Source organism: Nicotiana attenuata, unplaced genomic scaffold (genome assembly GCF_001879085.1).
Source record: "Nicotiana attenuata strain UT unplaced genomic scaffold, NIATTr2, whole genome shotgun sequence".
NCBI classification, from domain to species: domain Eukaryota; kingdom Viridiplantae; phylum Streptophyta; class Magnoliopsida; order Solanales; family Solanaceae; genus Nicotiana; species Nicotiana attenuata.
Window position 1 is genome coordinate 10,348 of NW_017673466.1, and position 14,735 is coordinate 25,082.

A 14,735-nucleotide genomic window follows, 5' to 3' on the forward strand; every position below is an offset into this window, starting at 1 on the left:
GTTTCACCCACGAAGGGTGTCATGAGATTTGGAAAGAAGGGTAAATTGAGTCCGCGGTTCATAGGGCCTTTTGAGGTACTTCGTAGGATTGGGGAGGTGGCTTATGAACTTGCTTTGCCACCCAGCTTGTCGAGTGTGCATCCGGTATTTCACGTTTCTATTCTCCGAAAGTATATTGGGATCCGTCTCATGTTCTGGATTTCAGCACGATTCAGTTAGAGGATGATTTGGCCTATGATGTGCAGCCAGCAGCTATTTTGGAGCGTCAAGTTCGGAAGTTGAGATCAAAAGATATAGCTTCAGTGAAAGTGCAGTGGAGAGGTCGGCCCGTGGAGGAGGCTACCTGGGAGACCGAGCGGGAGATGCGGAGCAAATATCCTCACCTATTTGAGGCTTCAGGTATGTTTCTTGACTCGTTCGAGGACGAACGTTTGTTTAAGAGGGGGAGGATGTGACGACCCGGCCGGTCGTCTCATGAGTTACCGCTCCGATTTTCTGCTTCTTATTGCTTTAATTATCAGTTCTATGTGTGATCGGGTTGGTTGGCTCGGGTTCGGAAAGGTTTTGAGAAGGTTTGAAACACTTAGTCTCTTTTAAGAAGGCTTAAGTTGGAAAAGTCAATCAGATGTTGACTTATGTGTTACAGGGCTCGGATGTGAGTTCTGATGGTTCGGATAGCTTCGGGAGATGATTTGGGACCTAGGAGTGTGATCGGAATGTGTTTTGGAGGTCCGGAGTAGATTTAGGCTTGAATTGGCGAAATTGAGTTTTTGGCGTTTTCCGATTGATAGGTGAGATTTGATATAGGGGTTGGAATGGAATTTCGAAAGTTGCAGTAGCATCGTTACGTCATTTGGGATGTGTGTGAAAAATTTCAGGTCATTCGGACGTGGTTTGGTATACTTTTTGATCAAAAGCAGAATTCGGAAGATTTTAGAACCTTAGGCTTGAATTCGATGTGTTTTGGTGATTTTAATGTTGTTTGAGGTGTTTTGAAGGTTGGTATAAGTTTGAATGGTAGTATATGATGTGTTTGGGCTGTTGGTTGAGGTCCCGGGGGCCTCGGGGTGATTTCGGATGGTTGACGGGAAGTTTGGAAGTTGGTTGTGGCAGCTAATGTTTCCCATTGCTGTCATAACCGCACCTGCGGCTAGGGGACCGCAGGTGCGGTCTCGCAGAAGCGAAAATGGGGTCGCAGATGCGGCCAAAGTCTTGATCAGCTGGAATCACAGAAGCGGTAAGGGGAGCGCACCTGCGATAGCGCAGGTGCGGGCAGCACATCGCAGATGCGGTTTTGACCGCTTAAGTGGAAATCGCAGGTGCGGTCACGTAGGTGCGACATCTGGACCGCAGGTGCGAAAAGCCTGGGTCAGAATGTTTATATTTCCTCCTTCGCGATTTCAGAGGGTTTCACTACTTTTAAACACGAATTTTGGAGCTTTGGGCGATTTTGAAGAGAGAATTCAAGGAGACATCATTGAGGTAAGGTTTTGGATTATGAAAACTCGTTTCTATGGTATTAATTCGCGGATTAGAGTTGTAATTGAGGGTAAAATTAGAGAAATTAGGGCTTAGAAACCTAGGCCTTTGATTGAGGATTTGAAAGACCATTTGTGGTCGGATTTTGAAACTTTTGATATGTATGAACTCGTGGGGAGATAAGGAATCTAATGATGTGAATTTTATCGAATTCAGAGACGTGGGCCCGGGGGTCGGGTTTTGGTAATTTTGGGATTTGCATGGTTTTTCGATTAATTTCGAGTGGGCTTTGTCCCTTTAGCATAATTTAATGATTACGCTCTGATTTTGGTAGATTCAAAGCATCCGGAGGCCGATTCAAGGGGCAAAGGCATTGCGAGCTAGATTTTGAGCCGGATTAAGGTGAGTAATAATTTTAAATGTTGTCCTGAGGGTATGAAACCCCGGATTACACAGCGTTTGGCTATGTTGAGGTGACGCACACGCTAGATGACGAGCGTGGGGTCATGCACCATTGGGGATTGTGACTTAGTCCATCTCGAATGACTGTTTTACTGCGTATTTGATAGCTAATTGTTTGATATTATTATGTTCTGGGCTAAATGCCATATTTGGGCTTCGTGCCAACTGTTTGGACCCTTAGGGGATCTTTACTCATACTTTTCCTCACTGTTTGATTTCATACTTGTGCTCAGTCATACCATATTTTACTGCTTTCAAAACTCAGCCATGTTACTCTGTTTTAAACACTTTAAATGATATTTTAAAAGATATTTTGAGCTGAGCATCATGTTTACTGTTGCCCGAGGGGCTTATAAGATTCTGACTGAGTAAGGCCGAGGGCCTGTATTGTGAGATTACTTTTTTGTCGGGCTGCACGCCGCAACGGTGATATACTGATTATGATAATAAGACCGAGGGCCTGAGATTGTACGCCACGAGGTGGCTTGAGATTGATATCAGGCCGAGAGCCTGTTTATTATGCCACGAGATGGCTTGATATTACGCTTGGGCCGTAAGGGGGCCCTCCCGGAGTCTGTACACCCCCAGTGAGCGTGGTACCCATTGAGATATGAGATATAGCCCGAGGGGCTGGTATTGTTATGTGATATTGCCCGAGGGGCCGATTCTGTTGTTACTTTGCCCGACGGGCAGTTCTTATGTGTTTATCATTTCTAGTTGTCTTTCCTATATATTGTTTGACTGCTTAAAAGGTGTTTTATGAGATTTCACTGTTTAATTATGTTTATTGATTTTTTTTTGCCTCTTATAGCTTAATGTTGTGTTTAACGTGATTTTATATCGCTCAGTCTTCATTTATTGCTATTACTCACTGAGTTGGAGTACTCACTTCACTCCTTGCACTCCTGTGTGCAGATTCGGGCGCTACAGGTCCTGCTAGCGAGGGTTGAGAGCTGTCCAGCAGATTTCCGGAGATTTACTAGGTAGCTGCCCGGCGATTTTGCAGCCCAGTGCAATCTCCCTCTATCTTATTTCCTTTCTGATTCAGTTATGTAGTAGTGGAGTAGACTTTCAGACTTGTAGTATTATTTTAGATGCTCATGACTGGTGACACCCCGATGTCGGGCTGTGTTGGTTTGAAATTCCGCAAATTATACTATTAACCTTTATTTTAGGATTTTATTTCTGCTAAAAACTTAGTATTTATTATTTTAAATTGCTTAAAGTGAATTGGAAGTGTGTCGGTTGGCCTTGTCTTCACGAGAGGCGCCATCACGACCGGGTCCGGGTTTAGGATCGTGACACTTGCTCAATAATTTGATTTAGAGCATAATTTCCATATTTTTTATTCAAGATAGTTCATCTTGATAAGTTGGTTTACATCACAGTTGGTTTAGAAAAATAATTTATTGAGTTCCTCCACTTAATAGCTAAACAATTGCTTATGAGAACAAAGTTATCTATATCAATCTGATATACGTTATATACCAAAGTATATTATTTTCTCCCCTCACAAGTGGTTTAGGGTCAGGAACCAAATAATTCTATCTCATTATTATTGATGTGCGGTGTATATTTTGATTAACAGCATAATGCACAAAGATAGGCTTTTAAAGTTGAGGAAGCAAGTTAATTTTTCTAACATGAGGGGGAGACAGGATAAAGAGTTGAGAAAAAGTTACTTGGAATGAATTATCATGTGTACATCTAGATCCTCGAATAAAATAATATGAACTTGAAGTTCATAAAAAGATAATTCATTTTTAATATATTGCAAAGCGTGTCAGACGCATTTGCTGACCCAAAGAAAGTAACTATATTCTCGTTGCAAATGCTCATATTAAGTCCTAGAAGGACAAAGTCTATGGTACACTTAAAGCATATAGACATATCGGTTTCAAATAAACTTCTTGATAAAGAAGATGAGCAAATGATCATAATAAAGGAGGCAAGTGACCTAGAAGATCACATGACATAACATTTCATAAAATCTCAGGAAAGATTTAGGTACCTGAATATATGAATGAAGAGATCTCTATGTTATGTCTATATGAAAAATATTGGAACCGATATAAAATATTTTGTCAACGACATCTATAATAGCATTAAATATATATGAGGATCTTAAGTTTGAAGAAACAATTCAAGTAGAATTGGTTTCATATGAAAGACATATAGTTTTGGACATGCAGTTCAAACACTTGAAAGTATAAAGTCAATGGTGTGTGCAATTACCTTTATCTATCTTATATGTCTAGCATGAGATAAAAACTTGATGTGCATCTAAAGTCCATTCATATGGCTTATATGATTTGACTTATATGACAATCCATGAAGAATTTAAATTGCTTAAAGCATATAAAATTCTTGGTCATGAAGTACTACATATCTTGCTATAACTATAAGCATGATAATACGATAGTGAGAGTCTTTACCCCTATATGAAGATATTGGAATGAAGATTCCAACAAGATCATATGAAGAGAATACATTTCTATCAGGAATGATGATTTTAAGGTGAAACAAATTCATTCAAGTTAATATGACTGATTTGTTTATCGAATCCATTCCAATAATTTTTGAAGATGGTGCATAATATTGGAATGCAAATACTCAAATATCTGAATTGATGCTCTTATCAGGGAGAGTTAATACGCGTTGTACACTTTTTTCCTTACAAGGTTTTGTTCCACTGGGTTTTCCTTGCAAGGTTTTTGATGAGGCAACCAAAAGGCGTATTGTTAGATATGTGTACTCTTTTTCCTTCTCTAAAAATTTTTCTCCCATTGAGTTTTAGTTTAGTTAAGGTTTTAACGAGGCATATTATCTGCTGAATAGACATTCAAGGGGGAGTATCATAAATAGTAATTTATTTTTGGCGAATGTCTATATTTTAGAGAGATTTTAGGGTTTGTTACTTGGTGGCTAAGTCACTTTTTCCCTATAAATAGAGGGGTTTTATTCCATTGTAATTGATCTCAAAATTAATAAGAATTCTGTCTCCCTACTTTTCTCTGCAATGCTCTTCTTCTTCTTTTATTGTTTTATTACACAAATTAAATAATTAATTATCTTTTATTATTTTATTACACAAATTAAATAATTAATTAAGAGGGTATCTGCAAAAGGATAGACGCACTCAAACAGACAAAACTATTCCAAGGAAAGGAACTTTTCCTTTTGCCACCTTTTGACGCAGAATTCAAGATTTCAAGAATAGTATACTTTGATTCAGTTCATGGCAAAATAGTATTGAACAATGAACAAGTTAGGAATACAGTAATCAGACAGCTTCTTCATATTTATAGGCAAGCAGGAACCACAAACCATTTATGAACGACTAATGCAATCTCGATTTCTGAACTCACTCTCTCAATTCAAAATCAAGAACGTCTATATTCTGAATCAGTCATTGACCAACACAACCCTATGGTGTGTCTAAGCATCCTGTTCGGGTGCAAGCACTCTTCTGCCAAATCACTTTTATTCTCGGCACTGATAATTATAGGATCCCTTATTGGTTTGAAAATACTATGTTACTCCATTTATCAGCTGCGGAAGAGAAGGCAATCTCAGAGCAATCACCGGGCTTCTGATGCAGGAAGGGAATTACAATTGCAGCCACGACAAAGACAGCAACAGATTTAGATGAGTTAAACCTTATTGTTTGAAAGCAAATTCATTATTTTACCAGTAATGCACTTGTCTCAAACAGACAATTTGCTTGCCTCAATTCTATCTTGTTTCGTAGTTTTACAAGGTCTCTTACTCTATCACTGAACTAGTGTTTTACTTTCTTCAATCAAGAATGTCACAAGGCTGGCTAAATGTTGAAATTGTAGGCCAAACATTTTCACTAATGTCCTTTTTTCTCAAACTCTCAAATACTGGAACAGTTTACTGATATGTTACTGTACTGAATTGTGTAAATTGTTTTTAAACAGTTAGAAAGAAAGACACAACTTCCCCACAAATAAAAATAGAAGGATTGCGTACGATGAGCAACCACCCTTCCCCCCGGTCTAGAAGAAAAAAAGATAAGTATGTAGAGTCAATTTAAATGGCATGGTAGTTGTTGGATAACGCCAACATCCTGACTATGGCAAGGCCTACGAGGGGGCTGAGGTGGGCACGGTTGGAGTTATAAACGAATATGGCGCTTTCTTGGTGAGCTTGGTTAAAAAATAAAGTTGCGCCCTTACTATCTGCTATAGCTTTTGGCATTGATGGTAAGCGGTTGATTCTAAAAAGTGGTATCAAAGCCTCTGTAATGGGTTCGACTCCCAAGAGCAACATGCTGCAAGAGGCAGGTATTGGGAGGGGGATTGTTAGGTAACGCCCTGCCAATGCAAGGCCCGCGAGGAGGCTGATGTGGCCCAATGTTGGAGTCATAATCGAACATGGCGCTTGCTTGGTGGGCTTTGTTAAAAAATAAAGTTTTGCCCTTGCTATCAATAGCTTTTAGCATGATGGTAAGCGTTTGATCCTATCAATAGTAAATATCAATTAATGCAAATTAAAAGGAAAAATTAATTATAAAATTTGTACTAGAAAATTTATCTATTGCTAGTAGCTATATATATGGTGCTGTATCTCAATCTGCAAGGACATGGTACAAAGAATTCATTGGCCTTTTCTACTCTGTATCTCAAAGTTGAAACCAGGGCAAAATCCGTAACCATTGTCACAAACAAGTCAGCAGTCAGGTGATACTCTGCACTTGCTAATTAAAATCTTGGATCCGTCTCTAGTTGTAAAACATACACTTGCAAGAAAATTAAAAGAGTGTCGTCCATATTTAAGCGATCTCAAAATAATCACAAGCATTCTGTGAAGAACCTTTGCCTGTATTATCGCTGCTACTGCTGGTGCATCTCACACGCCACATCTTGATAACTCCATCAAGACTTCCAGTGCAAATGGTGCAACCATCTTCACTCTCCTCATTGTTCACACGTCCAGGGAAAGCTGTAACGCACCTAATCGGTCCTCTGTGACCTTGCAAAATCGCGACGCAAACATGTTGACAATCTTGCTCCCTAAACCAGACCCTGCATGTTGAGTCTGCAGAGCCACTGATTAAATAGTTAGTCGTACTGGACAAGCACATTACAGCATGTGTATGTCCAAGAAGTGCATCCCCATATTGTAATTGCCCCGAAAACCAACCTTTTATCCAATAATGAATGTAACCATCACTGCAGCCACCATAAAGTACCCCACCATCAGTTGTTAATGCTAATGTCTTTACTGGTGAACATTTAGCTGGTAGTGTCACAGTAAGGGAATGTGGTCTATCTCCACTACAAAAATTACGTCGCCATACTCGGACTGTGGCATCATCAGAAGCAGTATAAAGGACACCATCATCACCAAGAACAATGGCGTTTATCGGATCGTTATGGGCTTGGATTGTCTCTATGCATTTGAGATCAGAAATTCTCCATACTTTTACTGTTTTATCAAGGGAAGCTGAGTAAAGTATATCATCTGATATGTTAATTGCCAGTGATGATATTGGCCCCAGGTGCTTCATCTGTCATAATTCATTAAAAGGCATTTAATTTTTCTATCTACAGCACTATTCTGGTCATATCAAGACTTGAAGTATGCATTAAACTAGATGCTTTCGAAATGTGCTAAATTTGACACTTGTGTGCTTTAATCACAAAGCTGTAGTTGCATATAGTAATAAATATGTTCCCAGCACTGTCCATGTCAAGGTTTGGTTTGCTGCAATTAATACAGCCCTAAAAGATATTCAGGCTTCAACTTTTTCCAGTCCAAATCAAACTGGATACAGATGTCTGCACAAATACGAAATCTGATGAACTAAAATTTCACAGCAACTGATATTAAAGGCAGCCTGGTACACTAAGCTCTCGCGCATCGCGGGGTTCGGCGAGGGGTTGGACCATAAGGGTCTATTGTACGAAGCCTAACCCTGCATTTCTGCAAGAGGCTGTTTCCACGGCTCGAACCTGTGACCTTATTTTACCAGTTACGCCAAGGCTCCCCTTCCCGCCACTGATATTAACTAGATGGAATTTTCCTACTTGCTGTTGGCACATAAGCTTTAAGACTAACACAACTTGTTTGCAAAAATGTATGTGTTGGTATAGGCCATGACTGTCCCACGAATATCCCTATTTTGTATTTTGTACAGAGCAGTATGCCAGCTTACACAGTACGTCCTACCATAACCATTAATGCATATGCATTAACAACAATTAACTACTACAACAAAAAGATAAAATGCAAATAGAAACTCATATATCAAAAATGAATAAATAATGTATATTACCATCTTATCTCTAGCAGAGATATAGCTCCGGACAAAGCTTCCAACCTTAGGAATAGTAGCAACTCGGACATGCTTGATGACATTTTCCCAAGTCCTACGCCAAACCCGAATCTTACAATCCGCATAAGCTGCATAAACCATATCATTCGACACTTGTAACGCAACAACCATAGACCCCCTCGTCTTAAGATGATCACATTCAGTAAACTCTGGCAACTTCCAAACACGTATTACATTAGCCTCAGACCCTGTATAAACGAGACCATTTGACGTAGCAACAGACAAGATCTGTCCATCTTTCTTTAACACAGATGAAATGCACCTGTAAGTTGTTTGAAAGTGATGATCATCGGCTAATTTTGGATTGTTGAGCGTGAAGGAAAGTCGTGGAGTTGAAGGTTGAGAGTTGTGGAGGCATGTATTGGAAGAGAGTACTGAAGTGCTTAAACGAGGTGGGCTATAGGGAAGATTTTCGGAGAAATTAGAAGCTTCTTTTGTAGAAATACTTCTCAAGAAGCTGTGATTAGGTCTTATGGCGAAAGATAAAGCTGAAGCAGGGGAATTTGGAGCCTCAAAGTCTATTGCTGAGGCCATGTCGTCTATTTCTAGATCTCTCTACTTCAACGGACCTAATGAAGGAAATGCTAATATTGAAAAATTGAAATGGTGTAATGTATTGGTGTTACTGAAGTTTTATTGCTCTCAACTGCCAGCTACCCCACAATGACGAAAACACTTGTAGAATTCATCCAGCCAATCAATTTTTTCAATTTTTTTTTTTTTTTTTTTTTGCCAAGAAAATCCTTTAAAAAAAATTAACCTAAATAGTCGTTCACTCAATCACTTAAATTAAAATAGTTGTCAAATATTTAATTCATGTATAATTTGTGTGTAATCATGTATATTTAGTGTTTTATGTTACCGGCTACGAAAATAAAACGATAAATCCGTCCTGCTATTTCTGTAAAGATCATCTTTTTTTAGTTTCACCCAATTGCGAGCGAAGTGGGTATCAAAAACTTACATAATTAGATCAATCATAATGCAAGGACTTTAAGTTATATATATTGACAATATAATAAATTTGTTATACAATGTGTTTGACCTATTTGTAGACAATAAAATTGCATCGAGAAAATAAAATCAAGACCGAAAAATATTGTAATAATCGTAGTATTTGATTTCAAATAATATGAGTGTACAATCTCTATGAATCCTCCGATTCTTCTTTTCAATAGTAAATAAATTCAACGGCCTTTGAGCTTGATTTTGAATATGTAGCTGTTGCCACGAACGATGATCTTGTTCTTGAGCTTGAGCTTGATTGCTTGAGCTTGACCTTGATTTGTTCTTCGTTCTTGAGCTCTTTCTTGCTTCTTGTTATAACTTTTGGTGTCTTTTCTGGGATGAAGACCCCTATTTATAGTTGTGGAAGCTAAGGGAGGAGTTATGATAAGAACAAACTCTTTCCGGCCAATCAAATTGAAGTGTGACATAGCCGCATTTGACTAGCCAAAACATGTCACTCGCACACGTGACGCGATTATATTAGCCTTTTAATGTGACTTGGCATGCCTTGTCATTTGACACGTGATGATCCTATTGGCTCTTCCGCTTGATTTGGCGTGCCACGACATATAACACGTGGCACCAAACTGGGTCTCTAGGTAGATGACATCTTGGGCTTAATGAAGTGAGCTCATCACTTTAGGCCAATTAACTGGGCTAGCCTAATGGATTAAGAATTACTTATTTAATCCATATATATTGAATTTGTATAATTAATCCAATTATATTAGCCCATAATATTTATTTGGACTAATACATACATACATACATACATACATACATACATACACATATATATATATATATATATATATATATATATATATATATATATATATTGAATTTAAATTCAATAAATTTTTAGATGCCTTCAAATACCCCTACTTCAAGATTTACTAGAGTGCACGCATGTTAGAACTTCAAAGACAAAGTCTTGAGGTAAACACTAAATAGTTTAAGCCCAAGAGTTTGAGACGTAATTTGTTTCTTAAATATGCCAAAAGCTACCGGACTTCAGAAATCTTTCACTTTCTTTAGAAAGATTTACGTAACAATATCAAATTTACGTAACTTCCAATCTCAAATTTCAAGGAAATTTGCTCCTAACAATTGAGCTTTAATTGCTACGAATATGATCACCTTTTTCAAGGTGAAGTAACGAATCATGCGAGTTAACTATAGGGCGCAAACTTACATCTTTGTCATTTCCAATAAGGAGACAAATACTACATGAGGAAAGGAATCCTATCCTTACAGTGACTCTTCTTTCTGTCCAAATTGAGTTCAATTCGGAGAAGTCTAGTGTCAACCGACCAGTGAATTTTCCTATTCCACATCGAGATAATTTCACCGGACAATCATCATTCATTAATTATATATAGCACTATACCCCTCTCGCAACCATCAATTGCAGTGTTCGCAAGTCGTATTGAGTCTACTTTTGAAGATTCGGAAGCATTAACGCGAAGATAATTTCTTCTTCTCTTGTGCTTTTCTTCCTTTGTTGCTTTTTTTTATTTTCTTTTTTTTTGTAGGTGAAACAAGAAGGATGTGTTCTTGTTTAACGAGATGATCCATGCATGAAGAAGAAAATCTTGGGGTGTGAGGGTATGAGTTCTCATCCTTGCCCGAATATCGGAGAGATTACTCTCATTGTGGCTCCACTGTCGGAGAGATTACTCTCAATGTGGCTCGACTATCGGAGAGATTACTCTCATTGTGCCCCGACTATCGGAGAGATTACTCTTAATGTGCCCCGACTATCGGAGAGATTACTCTCAATGTGGCCAGACTATCGGAGAGATTACTCTCAATGTGCCCCGACTATCGGAGAGATTACTCTCAATGTGTCCCAACTATCGGAGAGATTACTCTCAATGTGGCTCGATTATCGGAGAGATTACTCTCAATGTGCCCTGACTATCGGAGAGATTACTCTCAAGAGACTTACATGTCCACCTTAAGATTGGAAAGTATAGCTTCTTTTTAAGGACAAACCCTCGAAGAGGCCAACTTAAGGTGCAAATGAACTTATATGTCCACCTTAAGATTGGAAATTTATAGTTTCCTTTTAAGGAAAAACCCATGAAGAGGCCAACTTAAGGTGCAAAGGGACTTATATGTCCACCTTAAGATTTGAAAGTTATAGTTTCCTTTTAAAGACAAACCCACGAAGAGGCCAACTTAAAAGAGCGAAGGGACTCATATGTCCACCTTAAGATTGGAATATTATAAAGCTTCAACTCGAAGACTTCATGCACTTGACGATGTCAACTTGAACACTTGGAAAACTTTGAAGATTTGGCGGACTTTGCAGACTTCAACTTGAAGGCCGACAAACTTGAAGATTTGATGGATGTGAAGATCCGGTGGACTTTGACACTTCAACCTGAAGACTTTGAAGGCTCAAATACTTCCACTTGAAGACCGGCGAGTTTGAGGACCTCAACTTGAAGACTTTAAATATTTCCACTTGAAGACTGAAGAACTTGAAGACCGACAGACTTAAAGATTTGGCGAACATGAAGACATAGTGAACCCCTAGATTTCAGTGCAAATACTTGGCATCCTCCAAAAATCGTCCTATTGAAGATACCAATTTATCATGGAAAGTTGCCCCCTTCAAATCAAATGGGATCCAATGTTTAACAGAAGAATGGTATCTCAGCTCGATTTTCAAGTGCTGATTGAGTGAATTACACTCCATTGTACTTTATTCGGATAATGATTGGGGGGTTATGTATCTTTTGAACTTATGCTACTGAACTCAGAATTCAACTGTAAGTTTCCTACGTACCTCGGTGAAGAGGATCAAGTCATACCGTAGTTCTGAATGAGTGATTTTTTTTATGTCCTAACTTTTGCCTAGGCTGCCTCTTTTGAGGTTTTCAACCTAGGGGACTTTTTTTTGGGTCGTACACAGTTTAGACTCATGCGGGCTAGGAGTGTAGGAACATGCAGTTTAGGCTCGTGCATTAAGGAGACTAGGAACATGCCGTTTAGGCTCGTGCATCAAGGAGCGTTGCAACTTCAAGAATAATACTTCTTCAAAAACTTGTAATTGATAGGGCTGATTCTCATGGCATCTGCATCAACCAGCTTGTAAGCTCCACTTGAGTAAGCTTCTTGTACGACATATGACCCATCCCGTTTTGAAGTGAACTTCCCTACAGTTTTATGGGACGTAATAATGGGTCTTCGTATGGCAAGGACTTGATCTCATACTTGAAAGGATCTCGGGTGAACTCTTTTATTAAATGTGCGAGAAAATCAAGCTTGATAACATTCAAGACTCTGTTGATCTTTCAACCTCTTCTCATCAAGAGCCTCCAACTCTGCTAATCAAAGTCGAGCATTTTCTTCATCAGTGAACCCTTCATGAATAGCCAGTCGTAATGCAGGTATTTGACGCTCGAGTTGCAAGACGGCTTCGACTCCGTAAATGAGTGAATAAGGAGTCTCTTGTGTTGGCGTGCGGTGAGTCGTCGTATATGTCCATAGAGCTTCTTGCATACGGTCATTCCAATCTCGTTTTGATTTGGAGACAACTTTCTTTAACAAGTTGCATACAGTTTTGTTGAATGCCTCAGCTAGACTATTGGCGACAGCATTGTACATCGAATAGTTACGTTTCTTGAAGACAAAGAGATCACAAATCTTGTTCATCAACCTATTATTGAATGACTTTCCATTATCCGTTATTATGTAACGAGGAATGCTAAAGCAGTAGATTATGTTTACTCGGATGAAACTTGCAACATTTTCCTTCTTTACCTCCTTAAGACCAATAGCTTCAGCCTATTTTGAGAAGTAGTCAGTTGCAGCCAAGATGTATAGATGCCCACCATAGGACTTTGGCAGTGGTCCAACAACATCCAATCCCCAAGCGTCAAATGGCCAGGATACAACAGTCGGGTGCAACACTTTAGGAGGTAGATGAATAAAATTCGCATGGAATTGACAAGCCTTGCATCTTTTAGCGTAGTCCATCGTTGGCCAATAATAACCCATCCTTTTTATATGGAAGTGGAGCTTTGGTCCAGACTGGTGTGACCCACATACCCCAGAATGTTCCTCTTGCAAAGCTTGGAGTGCTTCTTCTTCCCCTAAGCATCGCAAGAGTATTCCCTCGAATGACCTTCTGTATAGAGTATCTTTGTAGTAAAGGAAGCGAGGTGCACGATGACGGATTTCAGTCCTTCTCCTCGGATTTTCTGGAAGTATCCCATAGCTTAAGTAGTCGACAATGGTTTGTCGCCATTCTTCTTTCTCAACTTCAGAAACAGCGACAAGATGAATGAGTTCATTTTCTTCACCTTCAGCCTCATTTGGCGGCGGTACTACCCATTTTTGGGAGACAGTAACTTGCGTTTGATCAGGCAGGGTTAACGATGAAGCTAGGGTAGCTAAAGCATCGGCCTTCTTGTTTTCTTTCCTTGGCACATGTTGAATAGTCACGTCACCGACCCATCCCATTGATTTTTTAGCATAATCATGATATGGGCGTAGTTCAGGTTTCATGACCTCATAACTACCTAATAGTTGGTTGATCACCAACTGAGAGTCACCAAAGACTTGCAGTTGTAACCGCTTTATTTCAACAGCCATTTCAAGCCCAAGTATCAGTACTTGATACTCAGTAACGTTGTTAGAGCAGAGTTGCGTCAACGTATCACCTTGAGAAGTGACAAATACTACACCAGCACCAGCTCCTCCGCGATGTGCAGCACCATCAAAGTACATCTTCCGTGGAGGTTGAACTTCAATGACCATTGCATCCTCATCAGGTTGTTCATCAGTTAGCTCCCAGTCATCAGGTATATGGTGATTCGCCAAGAAGTCCGCTGACGATTTTCCTTTTATAGCCTTTTGAGGGATGTACACAATTTCAAATTGTTGAAACTGGAGGTACCACCTTGCTAGTCAATCACTAAGGACAGGTTTTGACATCACGAACTTGATGGGATTTTCTCTAGAAACCAAACGAACGACATGAGCTTGAAAGCAAAGCTTCAACTTTTGGATTGAGAAGATTAGCACCAAACATAACTTTTCAATTGGGGAATAATTCAGCTCATTTGGTGTCATCATCCTGCTCAAGTATTAAAGGGAGTTTCTTTCCCTTCACTATTTTCTTGGGCCAACAACGCTCCAACAAACCTTTCTTATGCTGAAATATACTGTATCAACGGTTTTCCAAGGATAGGGGCTGCCAAAATTGGAGGCTTCATCAAATAAGTTTTGATACTTTCAAAGGCATTGCTACAAGCTTGGTCCCACTTGAAAGGAACGCCTTTCTTCATGAGGCGACTGAATGGTTGGCACCTCCCAGCTAGGTTTGAGATGTATCTCCTAAGGTATGCTAGCTTTCCTTACAAACTTTTTAATTCATGAATATCCCGAGGCTCGGGCATTTTCAAAA

The 14,735-nt window shown here is 39.3% G+C and overlaps 1 protein-coding gene across 1 annotated transcript; it reads right to left on the minus strand.

Moving 5' to 3' along the window:
• Positions 1-6,489: 6,489 nt before the first annotated feature.
• On the minus strand, positions 6,490-8,916 carry LOC109216450 (vegetative incompatibility protein HET-E-1-like). The gene is made up of 2 exons (XM_019380607.1): positions 8,246-8,916; positions 6,490-7,477 (listed from the first exon to the last, which is right to left on the minus strand). The coding sequence occupies exons 1-2, from the start codon at positions 8,837-8,839 to the stop codon at positions 6,740-6,742; spliced, it is 1,332 nt and encodes a 443-aa protein (XP_019236152.1). The 5' UTR covers positions 8,840-8,916; the 3' UTR covers positions 6,490-6,739.
• Between the last annotated feature and the right edge of the window lie 5,819 nt (positions 8,917-14,735).

What these genes read in the sequence shown, in the direction of transcription:
- LOC109216450 (XM_019380607.1), bottom strand. Translation starts at nt 8,839, where the DNA reads ATGGCCTCAGCAATAGACTTTGAGGCTCCAAATTCCCCTGCTTCAGCT. An exon ending in TCTCTGCTAGAGATAAGATG is followed by an intron (nt 7,478 to 8,245) that starts GTAATATACATT and finishes GAATTATGACAG; the next exon opens with ATGAAGCACCTGGGGCCAAT.